The sequence below is a fragment of the Lutra lutra genome, chromosome 7 (assembly GCF_902655055.1).
Source record: "Lutra lutra chromosome 7, mLutLut1.2, whole genome shotgun sequence".
Taxonomy (NCBI): Eukaryota; Metazoa; Chordata; class Mammalia; order Carnivora; family Mustelidae; genus Lutra; species Lutra lutra.
In genome coordinates, this window is record NC_062284.1 from 46,542,559 (window position 1) to 46,563,540 (window position 20,982).

General features: G+C 37.5%; 2 protein-coding genes across 2 annotated transcripts in view; one reads left to right on the top strand and one right to left on the bottom strand.

Moving 5' to 3' along the window:
• Window positions 1-66: 66 nt before the first annotated feature.
• RAB11A (RAB11A, member RAS oncogene family) lies at window positions 67-19,558 on the top strand. The gene is made up of 5 exons (XM_047736786.1): window positions 67-243; window positions 7,092-7,287; window positions 7,942-8,135; window positions 9,041-9,121; window positions 17,783-19,558. Exons 1-5 carry the CDS (start codon window positions 204-206, stop codon window positions 17,920-17,922), a joined length of 651 nt encoding a protein of 216 aa, XP_047592742.1. The 5' UTR covers window positions 67-203; the 3' UTR covers window positions 17,923-19,558.
• Window positions 16,593-20,982, bottom strand: part of MEGF11 (multiple EGF like domains 11) — a 353,918-nt gene continuing 349,528 nt past the window's right edge. Inside the window, exon 27 of the mRNA XM_047736785.1 lies at window positions 16,593-16,607. The gene's annotated coding sequence lies outside the window, so the exon portion shown is untranslated. The remainder of the gene's footprint in view (window positions 16,608-20,982) is intronic.

A 20,982-nucleotide genomic window follows, 5' to 3' on the forward strand; every position in this document is an offset into this window, starting at 1 on the left:
TCCAGGGCTCAGGGGCGGAGCGCCGCCTCCCGGAAGTACTTCCCCTTAGGGGCTGGGGCCTGGCGGAAGTGTCGTAGGGGCAGGGAGGGGTTCTTTACCCGGTCCGGCAGCTGAAGCTCGGCTCTCGGGTTACCCCTGCAGCGACGCCCCCTGGTCCCACCGATACCACTGCTGCTCCCGCCCCTTCGCTCCTCGGCCGCGCAATGGGCACCCGCGACGACGAGTACGACTATCTCTTCAAAGGTGAGGCCGTGGGCTTGCCCACTTTCCTCACCGAGTCCCGGTTCAGGGGCCCGGGACACTCCCGGGGGACCCGCGTGCGGGCTGCCCCTGCACTGAAGTCGGCCTTCCTTAGCCCTTCCTCTCTGGGCGATTTGTCTTGCCGTCTCCCAGCTCAGCTCTTCAACCCTCAGACGAGGAGTCCTCCCCACACGCCGGGCTCTTAGCGAACTGCCCTTAGGCCTTCGTTATCCTCAGCGCCCCTCACCCTGTGTCCTCCTCCCGGCGGGCTGCTTTCTCCCAAATCGGCTTCGTTTCCCGGGCTCGACGGCCCCTTGAAAGCGGCCGCCCCTCCCACCATCTATCTTTTCGGGTTTGGCGTCCCTCCCCCTCAGTATACACCCTTCTCGGCTCGCCCCCCTTTTCAGAACCCCTCTGACCGACCCTTCCTCTCGCTCACCTTTCCTTCGGCGCGGACTCCCACTACATGTCTTTTTCTCGTCTGCCCCCCCTTCCCCCTCGAACGAGACTCTCCTCTGCGTCTCCTCACAGCCCCTCCCCTCAGACGGACGCCTCTCGAGCGGTCTCCTTCCTTTCCCCGGGCCAGGCCCGGGTTAAAATCTGAGCGGGCCAGGGGTCCCCACCCCACCCGCCCCCACAGGTCCCGTGGTCAGTAACCTTCTTGCATTGCCCCCGGGATTGGTAGATATTTCCTTGCCTTTCCTCCCCAAATAATTTAGAGCTCTCCCACGTCTCCTGTACGACCCCGAGGGTGGGGGGTAGGGCAGGAGGGATTGTCCATCACCCACGAGCGCACTTGTCGCAGTGACCCGGCAGACTGTTGTGACTTCGCATCTAGGCATTTTTCCTCCTACCCTCCCCACCGAGCGGCAGCCAGCTCAGGAGAACTCTAGGCTCAGCTAGCGAGAAGGGGTTGCGGATGGGTGGTGGCTGTTATCCTTGCCAGACCTGAAGGCCCAGTTCCTGAGCAGGAAAGGTTGTGCGTTGCACAAATACTAGCCTGCTTTATCACTATGGACTGGTTGCTTCCTGCTGCAACACTGGGAGGATCCAACATTTTGGTGTTTTTAGAACAGGAAGGGAAGAGTGCTAGTTAGCCACATACCTTTCCCAAAAGGTGGGGGCTAGGGGAAACTTGTGTGCTCTTTGGTGAAATGTAATATGTGCTACAAGATAGGGAAACGTAGTGCCCTTGGACAAAACACATTGGAGCGTGGGGAATGGATAGAATTGCCTGTTGGTTAGTCGGAAAGAATCCCGATAGTTTTTGTTGTTGTTGTTGTTGCTGTTTTTTTAATAAAAAAAAAATAAAGGGTACAGTTTTCAATGGGAAAGAGTATGGTTAATTCCTTTTTTTTTTGTTAAGTGAATGCATTCTTACTCAGATGCTTTCACTGCTCCTGAATTAGGGCAGCCATCAGTAGTATGCTGAACAAAGATCATTACCAGGGAGGAAGAAACCATTGCTATAAAAGCTTTACAGTGGAGGGTGGAGTTTAAGAGTGTTAAGCATGGTGATTCTGACCTTGTCATTGGGTGCGAAGAATGATTTACTAAAGGAAGCAGGAAACATTGCTTTACCAATACTTTGCAAATCTTATCACCACTTAACTCCTCTGGGCCAGAATATTCTGTCATATAGGGTGAGTATATCCAGTGTTCACCTTCATTCCCCATAGTGCAAAATCATTTACAGAGAAGAGTACTTAATGCATTTTATAAATACAAAAAAGAGAGGTGGGTTTGTTAGCATACTGTTTGCTGAAGGCCTCTGAGGTCATGTGAAATTACTTAGGTGAGACCCTAGAGAGTAGTGGTTAGTCATTAAAAGTTTTATTTCTTGGGGCGCCTGGGTGGCTCAGTGGGTTAAGCCTCTGCCTTTTGCTCAGGTCATGATCCCAGGGTCCTGGGATTGAGCCCCGCATCTAGCTCTCTGCTCAGCGGGGAGCCTGCTTCCTCCTCTCTCTCTGCCTACATGTGATCTCTCTGTCAAATAAATAAAATCTTTAAAAAAAAAAGTTTTATTTCTTAAAATAAGGTACAAAGCAGTAGGCCTTTGTAGCTACCTTTCAAGTGATTAAATTATTACAAGATAGACTAATAAGAATATTTCTCCTGTTTGGTTTGGAGCTTGACTGTTTATAGAAACCATTTATTTTTTTCACTAAGAATATTAGTTATTCGAATTGGTTTAAGGGATTTTAACTTGGGATTAGACCATCCTGTTAACAGTGATTGAGAGCACAGGGCTTTGGAATCACAGAGTTCTGGATTCAAATTCAGGTCGTAAACTTGCTTTTTGACCTTTGAGCCTCCAATTCCTCCTCTATAAAAAGAAAATAATACCTATCTCTCAGAACTCTTACCAGAATTAAATGAGACTGGTTTCGAGGATTCAGTAAGTGATAATAATGTGAAGAAAGTTACTGTGGTTCTTGTCAGCTTTTTGGAACCTTAAATCTTTAAGAGCATTTAAGTATTATGAAAGAAAGTTAAAAGTAGGAACTTTTAAAGTATTTTGTGTTTCCATGGGTTATGGTTTCATTTTGTTGTACATTTTGCTGTTTAAACATAGGATGTTTAAAAAATTCTGCTGAGAAGAATTTCCACTTTTTAAAAGCTCTTACTGGGGCGCCTGGGTGGCTCAGTGGGTTAAGCCTCTGCCTTCGGCTCAGGTCATGGTCCCAGGGTCCTGGGATCGAGCCCCGCATCGGGCTCGGTGGAGAGCCTGCTTCCTCCTCTATCTCTGCCTGCCTCTCTGCCTACTTGTGATCTCTGTCTGTCAAATAAATAAATTAAAAAAAAAAAAAAAAGCTCTTACAGGATATGAGTCACTTTTTTAACTTTAGTGCTGATTATTTAGCCAATTTCTTATTTATACGATTATATTTTACTATTTTTATTATTTTTATTTTTTCATGAACATTTTGATAAACATTTCATCGTTTCTTGGTTAACCCATTTTCTTAAACACTGGGTATAACCGGTATTTGATTCAGAGAGGGAAGCATTCATTATTGATACACTATGTAGGCTTTTTAAAAAATTCCATCCTTTACAAATAATCAAGATTGGGGCTGTCGAAATTATGTGTATGTTTTTTAATTTTTTATTAACATATAATGTATTATTAGCCCCAGGGTATACAATTATATTTTAAAGCAGAGCAACAATAATTTTAAAGTGGTTTCATTGTACAGAGGTTTATTCACCGGCATGAGGTAGACCTTTCTACTTGTAAGATTGCTTACCTTGCACACTTAATACTTGAGGGAACTGGAAGTTTGTAACTCTAACCAGTTGAAAATGAAGGGCTATTTTGATTAGTATAGGATGGAGTAGTCCAAATGGGAGTATAATGTGGGGAGAGAGCATGACAGGTATTCTGTGTTATGTATTTGTTCTTGAACATTAATCTTCAGTTAAGCTCAATAGGAGACTCTTGGTGTACAAGGTGGGGAGGTTAGTTTTTAAGACTTGACTTTTTGTTTTAAAAGTTTTAATTTTACAATTATGTATATACAATGTGGTGGCCCTTTGGTACACATAGTGAAGTAAGCATCAATCATATTGCTATTGGTGTTGTAGACGCCAATTCAGAGTCACGTTTTTTGAAAATATCTGGATACATAGTCTACATCATTTTCTTTTCAGTCTAGCTGAAGGTCAGTAGTAATTAACCGTCAGCTGATTGTCATTGGAAAAGATCTTAGGAGCTTTGCTGTCTTGCATCTTGGTAGTTTTTCTTTCACAACTTTCAGTTGAGCAACTCACATTCTGCTGAATCTGGAAAAACTTGTCTAGGCTAAAGCCTTATTGACTTACTGAATGCATTTTATTTTCAAGGCTTTTGGTGAGGTAAGACTATGAATATAGTTGAAAGAGGAGAAGAATCTCCTAAGTTTATTTATAAAAATCAGTATGAAAATTACCAGTTATCCTTTCAGGTGATAACTTTTAGGTCTGATGTACTGTGATTGATTTGTTGAATTAAATTTTAGTCTAGTACATTAGTTTGCAAGAAAGTATATAGAACTAAATGTGGTTGAAGAGGTGGAACTTCTTATTAAATAATGGATAATTTATATGTATATTTTGCTCTTACGGCATTTAGCCTAATATTTCATACATAATGAAGCAGATTTAATATTAGGTATTAGAATGGTAGTTAAAGTTCAGGTGAGGTTAACCAAGTGGTAATAAAATCATTAGGTTATTTTAGAAATACTGTAGATATTTAATATATAGATGCTGTTATTTATGTTTATATTATTATACATACTCTCCCTCCCCCTCCATACACTATATAGATGGATATAGTTATAAAGTGGGAAGTACTTTTAACTTAAGGTACTAGTTAAGGAAAACATTGGAAAATCATTGCAAATTACTTTCTTGAACTATAGGATGTGATCATAGTTTGTCACATTTTTAAAGATCAATTATATATTGTCATCTTAATGAGGGAAAGTATTTTAATTAGAAGTTGAGTCCCATGAACTTTTTGGGAGGGGTTACTTTTTCAGTCATAGCCAGTAAATGCTCTTATGTTGCTTAGGTAATTTAATCCATTCTGGTATGTTTATTTTTTAGTGACTTTAAGTGTAACCCATCCTGTTTTGGTTTCTCATTTGGTAACTGAATAAAACCAGCTTTCCTTATTGTGCCATTTCTCAGTATCTTCTTGGCAGCGCTGTTCTTACAGAACCAATATCTTCTGGTGTCATTCAAGATATAATCCTTTAACAAGTTGTTTGTCTTTTAATTCTGGCAACTTTGTCCATGTCTAGTTGAGATAATTATTTTATACTGTATAAAGCATTCATGAGTCTTGAATTATTTTCAGATAAGGGTGCTATTTTTTATAATGTTAAAATTAATTGGTTACATGGAGGGGAAAAACACCTTCCCTGTCTTTATGCTGAGGTGAGGAGATAATGAGCATATCATTAATTAACATGGATCTCAGAAGGGAAAAACCAAAACTTGAAAGTGCTAGAGTTTTTGTGGGAGGGAGAAGATGTTCTTTGAGTGTGTTATTTAATTTTCCAGAGGCATTGTCATTCAGGATGTCTTGCTTTTTGGTTTTAAACCGACTGGCTCCTGAATTACTGATATCTGAGTGACTATGAAGTAGACATGTTCTAACTTTTTGGTTTTTCCCTTCTTCCCGGTTCCCACCTCAGGTGAGGCTTTTACACTTCATTGCTAGTGTCGGTTTAGAAGTGGTTCTCAAAGGGTTTCCTGAGCAGAGTATCAGGCTTCTTGCACCAAGGGGCAGTGGTGTGTGTATCCTGTTAATAGGGCCAACTGTCACTGAAAATGGGATTTGACCTCACCGCCAGAAATGTACTCCTTGGAAACTAACATAACCAACCATCCTAGAAAACTGGAAGTGCATTGTTTTGGTATGTTACTTTGATGACCTTATCATCTTTCCTGTTATCCACGTTAAAGCATTCAATATAGTATCTGTGTTTGTCACAGTACCTTTGACATCTCTAATTGACTATAGCTAGAAGTACCGGCTGTTCGTGCTGCATGGAGTTACTGCCACCTGGATGATTTTTTGCTTAATCAGCTAATAGAGGAAGTCAGGAAGATATGCATTTGATAATGTACTCTATCTAAGACTGTCCAGAGGCCAGTTTATAGCCACTCTTGTGGCAAGGAAGGAATGCATAATAGATTCTCTTTGCCCTCTAACCAGAGTGCTATGAGCTCTTAAGAGTTTTTACCTCCCTCTCCCCTTACCACCAGATCATAATCATTTTTAATAAGTCATGGTCTTACTCCTTGGTGGCGTTCTCACGTTTGATTTTCTAGTCCTGTTGCCTAAATCAGTTAGCCAGTAAGAAAAACATTGAAATGCTGATAGTGTTCTTTTTTTCCTTTGTAAAAAAATTTTTAGTTCATGTTCTATAAACCTGTGAACTCATTTTGTTCTTTAAATTCAGATAGAAATGCTTTAGAACAAGGTAACTGCCTGTTTTCCCATTGTTTATGAAATTCTTAAGGATAACATTGCCTTGGGTGGAAAAAAAATCCTCCTGTATTAGTAAATAAACTGCCTCCTGTAGTAATCACAGGAAATAAATTCATCTAAACCAAACTTGTTTTTAAAAAAGTCTTAAGTCATAAGAGACAAAGTATGTGTCCTCCTTGCTTTGGCCTTTACTCAGAGTAAGTCAGAATTATTAGCTTCCTAGGGGCCCTGTTAAACTTAATTGGGGTGTCTGTTTTTGTAGAGGTCTATATAGCTTCCTGCCCATCTGATAAATGCAACATAGTGTCTGTGATCTGGATGGCAAAGTTTATAAATGTGATGCCTCATATGGTAAATATGTTTCATTTTGCCAAGGTGTGAGTCCTGAGGTCACACCCAGTCTTTGATGAAACTAAGAACATTTTCACTGTTTCCCTCTTTTCTACTCACTAACATCTTTTATTGCTTTCATGTGTGATACGATATACTTTAATACCACAAATTGTTTATTTGGTATCTTTCATGTTGTTACCTTCTGTGGTAGTAAGGTTGTTACAGCATTGACAGTAATTAATCAGTGCCTAGCGGACCTGTAGTTAAAATTGCGTGTGTAAGAGGATAATACTGTGTTTGCGCTAAGCAGATGATGTGTGGAAGTTATTATGTAGGTAGACATAGTTGAAAAAGAATAAATTGATTTTATCGATTGGTAACAGGTGAAGAACATGGACTCTTTGTCTCTCCTCTAACCCCCTCCCTTTTAAAAAATCAGATGCTCTGTCTTTTTTGCTTTAAAACATGGAGGTATTCTGAATGGTATCTGCCTCATTCATCTGACATTAAGTGCTTTATTTTTCTTTTTCAGTTGTCCTTATTGGAGATTCTGGTGTTGGGAAGAGTAATCTCTTATCTCGATTTACTCGAAATGAATTTAATCTTGAAAGTAAGAGCACCATTGGAGTAGAGTTTGCAACAAGAAGCATCCAGGTTGATGGGAAAACCATAAAGGCACAGATATGGGACACGGCAGGGCAGGAGCGATACCGAGCTATAACATCAGCGTAAGTCTCATATTCTTTAATTTCTGAGAGATAGACTGCCATCAACTGAATTAGCTGATTTTTGGTATTGGAAAAAGTACTTTTTTCCCTTGTAAGAATTCCAGTATTAGGATTTTGAAATGTATTTATAAAATATGTTTTTAAAAATATATAATCCAGGGTGCCTGGGTGGCTCAGTGGGTTAAGCCGCTGCCTTTGGCTCAGGTTGTGATCTCATGGTGCTGGGATCAAGTCCTGCATCGGGCTCTCTGCTCAGCAGGGAGCCTGCTTCCCTCCCTCCTTCTCTCTCTGCCTGCCTCTTTGCCTACTTGTGATCTCTGTCAAATAAATAAAATCTTAAAAAAAAAAAAATACATATATGGGGGCACCTGGGTGGCTCAGTGGGTTAAAGCCTCTGCCTCCAGCTCAGGTCACGATCCCAGGGTCCTGGGATGGAGCCCCACATCGGGCTCTCTGCTCAGCGGGGAGCCTGCTTCCTCTTCTCTCTCTGCCTGCCTCTCTGCCTACTTGTGATCTCTGTCTGTCAAATAAATAAATAAAATCTTAAAAAAAAATATATATATATATATATAATCCATATATTTAGTTCTTTTTTGTGTTCTCTTCCATTGTATGGTTGTTTTCTAATACTTAAATACCTGTTTCTGTTTTCAGATACTATCGTGGAGCTGTAGGTGCCTTATTGGTGTATGACATTGCTAAACATCTCACATATGAAAATGTAGAACGCTGGCTGAAAGAACTGAGAGATCACGCTGATAGTAACATTGTTATCATGCTTGTGGGCAATAAGAGTGATTTGCGTCATCTCAGGGCAGTTCCTACAGATGAAGCAAGAGCTTTTGCAGGTTAGTGATACGAATTGCATGGTATTACAGAGATTCTGTATTTTTTACTCTTAACATCTTGCAGTTTTGATACTTTTCCACTGACTGTAATCGCTTACAGTAGTTTCAGAAAGGTACCATGAAAGCTCAGCAAGGATTGTTGTTCTGAAAGTTTGTGATGACTTTCTCTTTTGCTTAACTTTGAGTTATAACACTGTAGTTTTTGCTGCCAAAAGTTGAATATAAATCCTACTTTCTTTCCTTTTGAAGGGGTAGATGACATCTGTCAGATTATTCTGTGCTTCCTGTCTATTTCTCTGTTATGTCTGTGTAAGGCTGCTCTGTGTGGTCTGAAAGATACTGGCCCAGGGAGTGTTAACAACCTACAGGGAATGTGGCTACTAGGAGTTAAAAACTTTTTGGCTTAGTAGAGGACCTGCCTATCTCTTCTGGTAGGGGTAGCCTATCAGAAGGCAGGATTGTGTATTCTTGACTAGTGAAAGTTGTGACTATGTGCTAGTGATTTGATGTGAATAGTTTTTTAGTTTTCCAGGCAAGAAACTTCATTTAAAAAAAATAGAGTTCTAAGTGAATAACACCTACCTATCCATGTTTGTATAACTCTGTGGGTTGATGGGGGAGAAGGACAGTAATAGATGGAAATAACTGAGTATTTGATAAGTTTATTATATTTTGAGTAATGTCATTTATTGCTGTTCATTGGTAGTATGTAGCTGTAATAAGTATTTCTTAATTAAGAAGCCAGTGAAAATTTCTCACTATTCTTTGATGCCTTTACTGCTGAAGAAGTTGGGGAGGCCTTAATTTTTAGAAAGTTTGTATTTTCCTTTTGAAGCCTTGAATATATTACATCTCTTGTGTAAAATTTGACAAGACTGAAGTTTTTATCTCCCCACCCCCCCCAGAAAAGAATGGTTTGTCATTCATTGAGACTTCAGCCCTAGACTCTACAAATGTAGAAGCTGCTTTTCAGACAATTCTGACAGGTAAGACTTCAAATTTTCACTAGTATAATCTAAAAATTCAAGTTTTAGGAATGTAATTTAAGGAAATTAAGAAACAGCTATATATCACACTGAGAGTGACTATCATTTGAGAGCTGCTGTAGCAAGAGCTGTTAAAGGACCAAATTAGTTAACAACCCTTGCTCACTGAGCTTTAATGATCTTCATTTATCTGGTTTATATTGGAAAAGTACTTTGAAAATAATTTCCTTGCTTCTATTATTACTTCATCCAGGTATTCCATACTTTGTGGTAATGCTTAAAGGCATTTTCATAAGATAAATATTGAAATCCTGGCTATGGAAAGATATAAATGCCCTTTGAAATTCAGTAAAGAAAAGGCTTGCTTTGTTCTGATACATTATAGTAGCAGCTAGAGAAAAACACATTTTTTAAAAAAATTTAAGTGAAAAAGGTAAAATTCTCCTGTGATATGTTGTAGAAGAAGCACAGTGTCACCTGTGGAGAGAATCAGCAAGTGATTGCAGATGGAAATGTTTAAATAAGTAGTGGGAAAAGAACAAAGTTCATGCTGTTTTAAAATGTAGTTGTGCAGATCAGGTCAACCTTGAATTACAAGAAGACAGTGTATTTGTGTTGACTCACTCTTACTCTGACTTTATTGGAATGACCAACTTATCAGCAAGTTTAATCATAATCCTCTAGTAAGTTTTTTGGGTTGTTTTAAAGTACTGTAAAATTATATATTATTTTTAAGAACTCTGTAAATAATGGAGTATAGGATTACTATATAGCATAGTCTAATGTGGTGTTCTAACAAGTCCGTATGGAGAAATGGTGAAAGGAGTTTCCAATTTTAATGTAACAAGATTTTAATGTATTCTTTGTATGCAGCACTTATATTAGAGGTGAAAGGATTTTCATTTTTAATTTTTATTTTTAAAACTTTTTTCTTTTTTTTTGGTGGAGAGAGAGAGCACAAGGTGGGAAGGCAGAGGGAGAGCGAGAGTGAGTGAGAGAGAGAATCTTAAACAGGCTCCACAAGAGTCAGACTCTTAACTGAGTACAAAGGTGCCCCAATTTTTTTTATCTTAATTTTTCTAAGTTTTTATTTAAATTCCAGTTAGTTAACGTATAGGTAATATTAGTTTCAGGTGTAGAATTTAGTGATTCACAGATTTTAGCTTTTAAATGTCTTATTTTATACTGGAAATAGGTAGAGAATAAAGCCTATAATTTAAGAGCATGGACTTGGAGCGCTGGCTTAGATTTTAGTCCTGCCTCCTTCACTTTTCATTGGCTCTGTAATGTTAGGCAAATTACTTAAATTCTTTATCTGTAAAATTTAAATATGTTTTGGGGAGTTTTTTTTGTTTTGAGAGAAGGTGGCTTATATTTATAAATACCTTGTGATATGATTTGACTTGATTGTTATGTTGTGACTTAAAGGTTTTTGTCTCTATAACCCATAGAGAAGAATCACCTATCATTTGAGACATCTACTCTAGACTCCAAAAATGAGTACATGAGATCTTACATGTAAAACACTTAGCTATCCCTGGTACAGAGTGGACATTTGATGAATTAGTAGCTAAATAGCCATTAAAGAATGAAAAGAAAAACTTCGTTAAACATAAAGTAGATACTGGTGATTCATATACAGTAGATATAATAAACAATAGTTTAATAGAACTCTTTTCTGTTACCAGAAAAATAGTGACTAAAAACTGGTACTAAGGTTGCATTAGTTTTTGGAACACAGTAGCTTTCCTTTAGAATCTCTGTGTAGGGTTTCATTACAGACTGTTGCAAGCACGATTTAAATATTGCTGTGTATCTGCAAATTCTACTTCTTATCTTAAAATCACTTGTGCAGATTCTTATTGAATCAATATGTAGAGTATGAAATTTAGACCTACGAATTGTAGGTTTTTACTAGCATTTTGTTCCTACTCCCTGTATAACTAGTCACTGAACCTCCCTCATCCTAGAGTCACAGTATCTTAAGTAGTGAGTGAGTTAAGTCATCTTGAGGATCTGTGAGTCTCTCAAGGCCTCTGAAGACATTTGAAAAAATTTTTTAGTCAGTTCTTGTTGAGTTTTTTTTTTTTAAGATTTTATTTATTTATTTGACAGAGATCACAAGTAGGCAGAGAGGCAGGCAGAGAGAGAGGGGGAAGCAGGCTCTCTGCTGAGTAGAGAGCCCGATGCGGGGCTTGATCTTAGGATCCTGAGATCATGACCTGAGCCGAAGGCAGAGGCATTAACCCACTGAGCCACCTATGTGTCCCCTTGTTGAGATATTTTTATGTCCCATCAGATCTCCTCTGTAATGTAGCCCATTCTGATCTCCGTTTCTAGACTGTTCTGATACTAAGTGAAGATGAGACTATCAGCAGTTAACTATTATAGTACCAGTTTGTAACATTGAACTTAATGATTGCTCAAACATGAACTAACTAATCAATAAGTATGATATATACTTCATATTAAACTGTTTTGTTCTTAAAGATGAAGAACATTTAGGAGTGCCTGGGTGGCTCTGCCTTCAGCTAATAAGCTCATGATCCCAAGGTCCTGAGATCAAGCCCCACATTGGGCTCCCTGTTTAGTGGGGAGCCTGCTTCTTCCTCTCTCTCTGCCATTCCCCCTACTTGTGCTCTTTGGCTCTCTCTGTCTGTCAAATAAATAAAATCTTTAAAAAAAAAGATGAGTACTCGGCTATTTTTCTTAAAATTCACTCTAGATTTAAGAAGACTAGCTTCAGTTACTACCATTTTTCCTTTCTACATTCACTACTTTCTCAGCTTACTCCACAAATCTCCGTGTTGTTCTGTGGGATCAGCTGCTATTGCATAGGGCAGTAGACCTCTGTTCTTTTGCATGTGCTAGGATGTTTGTTTTAAACTTTTCTTCTCTTTATACCAGTGGGAGTATTAATACTTAGAAAAAAACAGGGAGGAATGCGGCATCTGGGTAGTACAGTTGGTTTAGCATCTGACTCTTGGTTTAGGCTTGTGTGGTGATTTTGGGATGATGGGATCTAACACATCATCAGGTTCTGTGATCAGTGCAGAGTCTGCTTGGATTTCTCTCTCCCTCTGCCCCACCCCCCTGCCAAAATAAATAAATCTTTAAAAAGGGGGGGGGGTAAAAAATGGGGAGGACAAAAAACCAGAAAAGACAACAGCAATCTCATTAGGTTTAATTCTACCTTGAATGTTGACAGCGTTAAGAGAGCATTTACATTGTATTTGCTGTTGCTGGAGGAAAAAACAGGTTTTTCTTTTCTTTTTTTCTTTTTTTTTTAAAGATTATTTATTTATTTATTTGACAGAGAGAGAGATCACAAGTAGACAGAGAGGCAGGCGGAGAGAGAGAGAGGAGGAAGCAGGCTCCCTGCTGAGCAGAGAGCCTGACATGGGGCTCGATCCCAGGACCCTGAGATCATGACCTGAGCCGAAGGCAGCGGCTTAACCCACTGAGCCACCCAGGCGCCCCAGGTTTTTCATTTTTTAAGGTGGAAAATTATGTGTGGAAAATTTATCTACATTATTACTCCAAAGTTAATTGTGTTGCTTGTTTAGAATAGACCTGTGGCATTTTTAACATCCGTGAATTTGCTGGTAACTCCGTGACAATTTTGCTGATATTTTTAGAGGTAGTTAGCTAGTACTTGAGTTGAGCCTGCTAGACTGCCCAGACTTTTCATTGCTGTGCAGTTTTGTTTTCTTTCATCCTCAGGTTTGTTAAGGGATGTTTTTAACCCATACTGCCATACTCTTATTATTTTTTCTTTTAACTTTGAGTTTTGACAGTGATGCCGTGTATTGTTCTTTTTCTTGTACCATTTGAGAGTGGCAGACATGTTGCCTCTTGCACCTAAGTACTTTTCAGTGCATATTTTAAAAAACAAGGATGTCCTCTTTCATAACCATAGTGCAGTTATCAAAAATCAGAGTTAGATTGTAGTCCATATCAATGTTTAGCTACAGACCTTGTGCACATCTTTCCAGTTCGAATTACATCCTTATTAGAAGAAATTCTGAGATCAAATCACACATTACATTTAGCTCTCCTACATTTTGCATCTCCTGTAATCTGGAACAGATCCTTAGTCTTTAGTTTATTGACATCTTTTGAAGGGTACAGGTCATTTATTTTGTAGTGTCCCGCCATTTGGGTTTGTCTCATGTTTCCTCATGATTAAATTCAGATTATTGCAGTTTCAGCAAGAACATGACAAAAGTGATTTCAGTGCATCTCATCTGGAGGTCATGATACTGGTTTGTTGCTTTATTTACTGGTGATGTTAACTCTGATCACTTGGTTAAAGTGGTACCTGTAAGGTTTCTCCACATAATTAATAAGCCCAAGTCATCTTTTTAGTTATGAAGGCTGAATTCTTAATTTTATGATTAAAATAGTGAGAATCATTTAATTAGGTGTAGGATTTTTCTTTTAACGATTTGCTTTATTTATTTGACAGAGATCACAAGTAGGCAGAGAGGCAGGCAGAGAGAGAGTTGGGGAAGGAGGCTCCCTGCTGAGCAGAGAGCCCAGGATGCTTGATCCCAGGACTCTGGGATCATGACCTGAGCTGAAGGCAGAGGCTTTAACCCACTGAGCCACCCTGGCACCCCCCTTTTTTTTCTTTCTTTCTTTCTTTTTTTTTTAATGGGCGCTATGCCTAGCATGGAGTTCAATGTGAGGGTTGAACGCATGACACTGAGATCAAGACCTGGGCTGGCTGAAATCAGGAGTCTGACGCTTAACCAACTGAGCCATCCAAGCGCCCCTAGGTGTAGTATTTTTGTTCTTGGCATGTGGCAGTCTTTCAGATTTGTGTCAGTATATCAGTCAGAGTATTTTTTTTGATGTTCAAGAAATTTAATGGTGAGCAGTGGGTTTGAAGAAGGCCTAAGAAATTCTGACCTAGGCTGTAGTGGAATAACTCAGGCTTTTGTTATTTTCACAATTTTTGAGAGCCCAGGGAATTTTAGCTCTTTTTTTATTCCCCAGTTTGGAACAGTTGCATTTAACTTCCTTAGAGTGTACTTTGTAACTTGCTTCATATTTTCATTAGAGTATAAATAGGCATATGTCTTTTTAATTGAATTTTACCAGGTTCTATTTAAAACTATCTTCTATTAATATTTTAACTTACTACTTAGATTTATAAGAGATTCTAACATAGGAACGACACAGAAGAATTCCTTTTCTTTTTAACCTTGCCTAACCTTTGGACATCTTGAAAAGGGGATGTGCAGGAATTGTATCACATACATTTGGTTCTAAGGGAGAACATGCCCTTGAAAGAAGAAAATATTTGCATCTGGTTTAGTACTTTATTAGTCCTGTTTCTCTTCCCCCACTTAAATAACCTCTAATCAGATACCAGCCAGAAGCTACCTGCTTCCTATTTTCTTAACAAAGCTGTTTTTTTCTTTTAAGTGACACACCCAGCCACAGGAGATGTTAAATAAATTACTTGAGTAGCTTCTTAGTGCCCATTCTACTTGAAGAAAAGTTTTCTTTTACTTTTTTGATCAGTGCTTTCCTATTTTCCTTATTGCTTTGGTATTTTCATTAGATCTCTTTTTGGTGACTGGGACAAATGTCGCAGTAATCCATTTCTACAAAATAGTGTGCAGTACTTGCAGACCAGTTATACAATACTGCTCACATTTCTTGCTTTGTAATGGGATCTCTTTAATATTTAACTTTCTGTTCTCTGAGAACTCTGCCTTTTGTTCTGTTACAGTATTTGCTTTTCATGTAAGAGCCTACAAAATATTTTTTGTTTTTGGTTTCCCTAACTTGAATCTTCAAAACAACTTGTAAAGAAGTGAAAATTGTAGAGGGTCACATTTAATCATTTGCACTTTTAAAGACGAGCCATCCAGTTTGGGAATAGAGAGAACATTAAAGAATGAACAGTAGAGTTTTACATTAAGTTGTTAATTGTCTTTATTCTTTAGCCACGAGCCTGACTGAATGAGTGTCTTTTCCTTTACCCTTGACACACTCTCCAGTTCCATCTTTTTACAATAAAAATCTAAATGAAGACTACATATCCTTTTTTAAAAAAAATTCAATCAGTAGGCTTTATTGTTTTTCCCTTGATACTTCTTCAGCTTTGAGAAGTAGTATCAGTCTTCTCAAACATAAATTTTAGCCACCCCCCCAGCCCCCAAAAAAGTAAGAAAAGGTACATTATAGCTGTCAGTGTTTTTGCTAGTTTACACATCAGTTGACTACAGCTTGCTGTTGTTCAACTTTAGGGAAATTAGTTCTTAATTTGGAGAAAATGTTTTTATTTAACACATTCATTTTTCTTTAACTTTTTGTAGTGGAAAGTTTCCAGCATACCAAAAGGAGGACAGTATCCTGAACTCCCATGTAGCCACCAACAACAATCAGTTCATGACCAGTGTTTTGTTCCACCTGTTCCTTTTTTTTTTTTTAACAAATGGCAGATATTACATCATTTAATTGGTAGACATTTCATGATGTATAGCTAAACGATTAGGGCGAAAACCCATAACAACAAAACCATTCAAAAATTGGCAGTAATTTCTTACTTATTATCCACGCAGTATTAAAATTTTCTGTCTCAGTTTTGTTTTTTTTAACACTTTAAATTAGAATCCAATCCAAGTGATGTTACTACATTACAGTTGGTTGACATGCTCTTGGAGCATTTTGAAAATACAATTCTACTTCCTCTTTCTTACCCTTTAACTTTCTATTTTTAAGATTTTCAAGTATTATAGAAATAATGTTGTACCCTTCTAGAATCATCACTTTACCACATTTGATCTATTTCTATGTGTGTATATACTTTTTTTCCCTTTGCTCAGTCTTCAGAAAGTAAATTATAGACATTGTGTCACTTTTTACAAGTTAATATTGAAGCATTTTATTGCCTAAGTACAAGGCATTCTGCATAATCACAATACCATATATCATACTTAAGAAATTTATGTGCGTATGGTATTAGCTAATGTGCAGTTCATATTCCTGTTTCTCCAAGTATACTACTAATTCTTTTATAGATTTGGTTTTTACATTTTAAATGTCATTTCGGCCAAAGGTCACACATTGATGGAATTGTTTTATATCTGGGGTATTATTAAATAGAGTAGCTATTTAGAGTAGCTACTGGGCACAAGTTATTGAGTGCTTGAAATATGGCTAGTCGACTGAGGAATTGGATTTTAAATTTAAGTATGTGACTGCCATATTGGTTACTACAGATGTAGAACATTTGCCTCCATCTTTTATTTTTTTTTATTTATTTTTATTTTTATTTTTTTTTTTTAAAGATTTTATTTATTTATTTGACAGAGAGAGATCACAAGTAGACAGAGAGGCAGGCAGAGAGAGAGGGGGAAGCAGGCTTCTTGCTGAGCAGAGAGCCCGATGCGGGACTCGATCCCAGGACCCTGAGATCATGACCCGAGCCGAAGGCTGCGGCTTAACCCACTGAGCCACCCAGGCGCCCCTGCCTCCATCTTTTAAATGCGTTTTTATAACAATAAAATTTTTGAAGACTCTTGGCCAGTTTTTCTGTAGATTGTCCCTCAATCTGGGACAGTCTAATTGTTTTCTTAGGATAAATTAATTTTAAATATTTTTGGCAAGAATACAATACATTGATGTCCTTCATAGGAATACAGTGTCTTTCATAGTACATCATAATAGGAGGCACATCATGTCACTTTGTCCCAGTTTTAGAATTCTCTTACCTTTTGAGGTGTTTTTGTTTTGTTTTTGTTTTTGTTTTTTTTTTTGGAGGAGAACTAGGAGACTAAAGGTAAACAAGATACTTACTTTTTGTAAGGAGTTTATAATTTAGTCAGAGGGAAATACTTTCAGTCAGTGAAATAAAGGACCAAATAAAATGAGTTAATAAAGATACGTGGTGTAGAGGAAATTAATAACATTTATTGGACCAACTAGTTACTTACCACACCCCTACTATATGGCATATCCTGGAGAAAAAGAACTGAATAAGGTTGATAAAGTGCTTGTCTTTACAGAGTTTAATGTCTAGGGGAAAAGGTAGACAGTTTTTTTGTTTTGTTTTGTTTTGTTTTACAGTTTTGGTAAGTGTCATAAAATCTTAAGTTCCTGGTTAATAATTATTTCATTACAATTTAACTTCAGTAGTTCAGGAGGCATTGATAGACATTATCTTCCCCTCCTTTTTTAGAGTCCTTTGGGATTTTGGCGTATTTATGAAGTTATGCTCTTCCCTATACAGACACGAAATATACTAATGTATCTCATAGTGCAGATTTATTTTTATTTTTCTGTTGTACAGTATCAGTGTATGCAGGGGTTTTTGAAAAGGGTTAGACTGAAAATACTCTCATGGTTTAATTTTTATTTTTCTCATAGCTTAATTTAGATCTAATCCCATAAACTGTAATGTTTTTGAACCAATCTATTTAAGTGACTGGTGAACCTTTCCTTCTGAAATGGAAAACCTTTTTTTCTCTTCTTACCATTACTCTAATCAAAGGCTGTTTGAAAATAAAACTTTAAATTTATACATTCTTTGTCTAAGTTTATTTGCAGTCATTTTCTACAAATCTGTTTTCTACTTCTGTGTACTTCTGTATCTGCTACTAATTAGTCTATTCATAGTGAGTATTACTGTTTTTTTTTTTCCAGAGATATACCGCATTGTTTCCCAGAAGCAAATGTCAGACAGACGTGAAAATGACATGTCTCCAAGCAACAATGTGGTTCCTATTCATGTTCCACCAACCACTGAAAACAAGCCAAAGGTGCAGTGCTGTCAGAACATATAAGGCGTTTCTCTTCTCCCCTAGAAGGCTGTGTATAGTCCATTTCCCAGGTCTGAGATTTAAATATATTTGTAATTCTTGTGGTCACTTTGTGTTTTATTACTTCCTCATACTTACGAATTTTCTCATGTCTTAAGTCTTTTGATTTTAGCTTTATAAAATCATCCACTTGTCCCGAACGACTGCAGCTTTTTTTCATGCTATGGCTTCACTAGCCTTAGTTTAATAAACTGAATGTTTGGATTCCTCAGTTATTGTTTACTTTTCATCATGAAGCCTGTCACTCTAGGACATATTAGAACTTGATCACTTGAAGCTCAGACCTATTGGTCTTGATCAAACTAAGAAGACTTTAGAAGAAATAAGCTATCATTTTGCCACAGAGCAGCTTATAATGAGCAGCTTATAATTCATACACTCTTCTCTCAATGCAGTGTATATTTCCACAAATCTAAGAATTGCCCTATAAACAGCAGCATTTTGAGAGCTTGAAAATTTTCCATTATTCTGGAAGTCAATTTCTAAAATGCCTTAATAGGATTAAGTAGTTTAGTAAATTTTGTTGTTTAATTTTTGTAAGCATCAAAGTTGTTTAGAGAGGGGGACACTTTCTGGACAAGAATTATCTTAATAAACAAAAGACTGTTTTATGGTTTCAGTAGCAGTGTGGTTATGGAGCCATATGTTAAACGATGCTGCCTGGCAGGCTGGGAACTTGAGAGACTGGTGGAATTCCATCTGAGATGCCTCTGTTGCAATGATCAGGCAGCCCAAATCATTGAACTCATCTAATTTCCTGGCAGTAGATTATGTGGCATTTTATTGCTCAGGCAATAACTGGTTTAATGCTATTAGTATCAAATTGTGAAGTGTTCATTTTGTCTTAAAACCTTCCAGTAAATGAAATGCAACCTAGTTTTATCACCATATCTATCAGCAGGCATGGATGATTATTTTAACAATGCTAATTTTTGAGTTTTGCAATATATTAAGGAATACAGTCCAGTTAAATATCTGGTTTCAGTATGTCTGAAGAATATAGTGAGAGGTTACTGTCTGCTCAAGTGGTACCACTTAAAGGCATGTATTCTTTTAGTATGTAGTACCTTGAGTTTAAATAGAATGCATTTAGGCATTATACAAACCTGAACTACTTTTTCCCCATTACATTATTAAAATCGGTGGAGCAACTAGTTTCCCATTTAGAAATGTGCACTACTAATACTGAATTTTACTTTCTTGTGGATAATATTAAGCACTTACTCTGCAGTGTTCTGAAAGTTGTGTCAACTGAATTGATACTATTCAGGATGGTGGAATATCCCCCAAGTACAAAAATATGTGTGTGTGGGCTTGCATAGATTACTATGTTTCATAGTTAATCTGTCTTTTGCGGTGCTCATGACGTGTGGGGCACACGGAAGGCATTGCTGTAGTCAGTCTTTTTGGCTTTCTTCTGTAGCCACTTATTATTTTAGAGTATTGGTTGGTTATGAAGATACTATTATCTATTTGTAAATCGCTACTTTGTATTTTATGCATGCTCTGTAACTTGATTTATTTTTGTTTTAATTTTATTTTTTAGTTTTTGATTTGGAATATATTCACATTCTAATAAACAGTTATAGGGGGACTATTCTTTATGTTGTCAGATTACATTTTTCTTCTGAGTGCTTTGGATGCAGCCATGGAATATTTGATTCTGATGTGGAAGAGCATAGGTCCTTGCATTACAGAGTAAACACTAAATTGGAGGCATCATTGTGTGAATTTAGCGTTGATTTTAGACATATGGTTCAATTACGCTTTTCTTGGAGAAAGTATCACCAAAAACGTTAAGGAAGTAATCGTTGTACCTTCATATATAACAGTGTCACCAGAAAGACGGATTTACTCGAAATTGGTAGTAAATCTTTTACAAAATTTAAGAGAAGGAAACTCTAGGTAGTGAATTGAAAATCAGTAACTTTGAATTTTCATCAAGTATAGACTTAATGTTGCCGTGGGCATGGTTGGATTTTGGGAGAATTCCAAGAACCCTTTAAATAGTAATAGAAAATGTTTTTGATTGCATCTTAACAGTGTCTTCCTTCTGAATAGGATCTCAGGAGACAAACTGTCTCAAATAAGAACCATTAAGATTTAAAATATTATGACAGCTTAGGGCTCAAGGCAGTTCACATGTGTTTTGCTGCTTGACCCTGGTTTTCAGTTATTTTAACTTTGAAACTTTTTTTAACCTGTTCTGAAAAGCCAGTTAACCATCTTGACTTCATTTAACTTGTATGTCATTGGTCTCAAGTGCTATCTATGATTTTTCTTTGCTACTAGTTACAACTCTGTAGGGGTAAGTTATTGTTAGCCATTGCATTGTGAATGCTAAATTGTAATTATAAGGGGTGCTAGCTGGTGACTTAGGCCAGCGGTCTTTTAAGTTCTGAAAGGTTCTGCAGAAGAGTTAAGATCTCTTGAGTTTAGATTGCCCATCGGAGCTTGTCCTCTTTATTTCATCAGTAGGAAAATGAACATTTTAATTTTGTCTTCAGTGACTTGGGTTTACAAAATAACAAATGCTCTCAGTGGTTTGAATGTTGTCATGGTTTTTTCCATCTACCTTAAAGAGAAAAAACTGTGTAGACACCTTCGGCCAGTGCCAGAAGCAGAATAATTCAAAGCTTGGGTTGATATTCAAGAACTTATTCCAGCCTGTTAGGTTTCAATTTATGGAGTTTGTTTTTGTTTTTTGTTTTTTTGAACACAGGAAGAAAATAAATATTGATTATTTGATATCTCACAAACATTTTAAGCCTGAAAAATTTTCAAAACAAAATATGAATTTTGTATAAGGACTGTGCATGGCATGCATTCCCTGTGGTGGTGGGGGGCGGGAAGAACCATGAAAGGACCCGCTTCTATCACATGCTTTAGTGGGATAGCATAATAGGCTAGTGCTAAAAAGAGGAAGGCTGATTTTTGTTCTTGGTGGGTTAGTGCTGGGTACCACACCCTTGCTGGGATTTGACAGACCACTTTTTCCATTCACCTAAAGGATAGGCCAAATAA

What these genes read in the sequence shown, in the direction of transcription:
- RAB11A (XM_047736786.1), top strand. Translation starts at nt 204, where the DNA reads ATGGGCACCCGCGACGACGAGTACGACTATCTCTTCAAAG. An exon ending in GTACGACTATCTCTTCAAAG is followed by an intron (nt 244 to 7,091) that starts GTGAGGCCGTGG and finishes TTTCTTTTTCAG; the next exon opens with TTGTCCTTATTGGAGATTCT. An exon ending in TGAAGCAAGAGCTTTTGCAG is followed by an intron (nt 8,136 to 9,040) that starts GTTAGTGATACG and finishes CACCCCCCCCAG; the next exon opens with AAAAGAATGGTTTGTCATTC.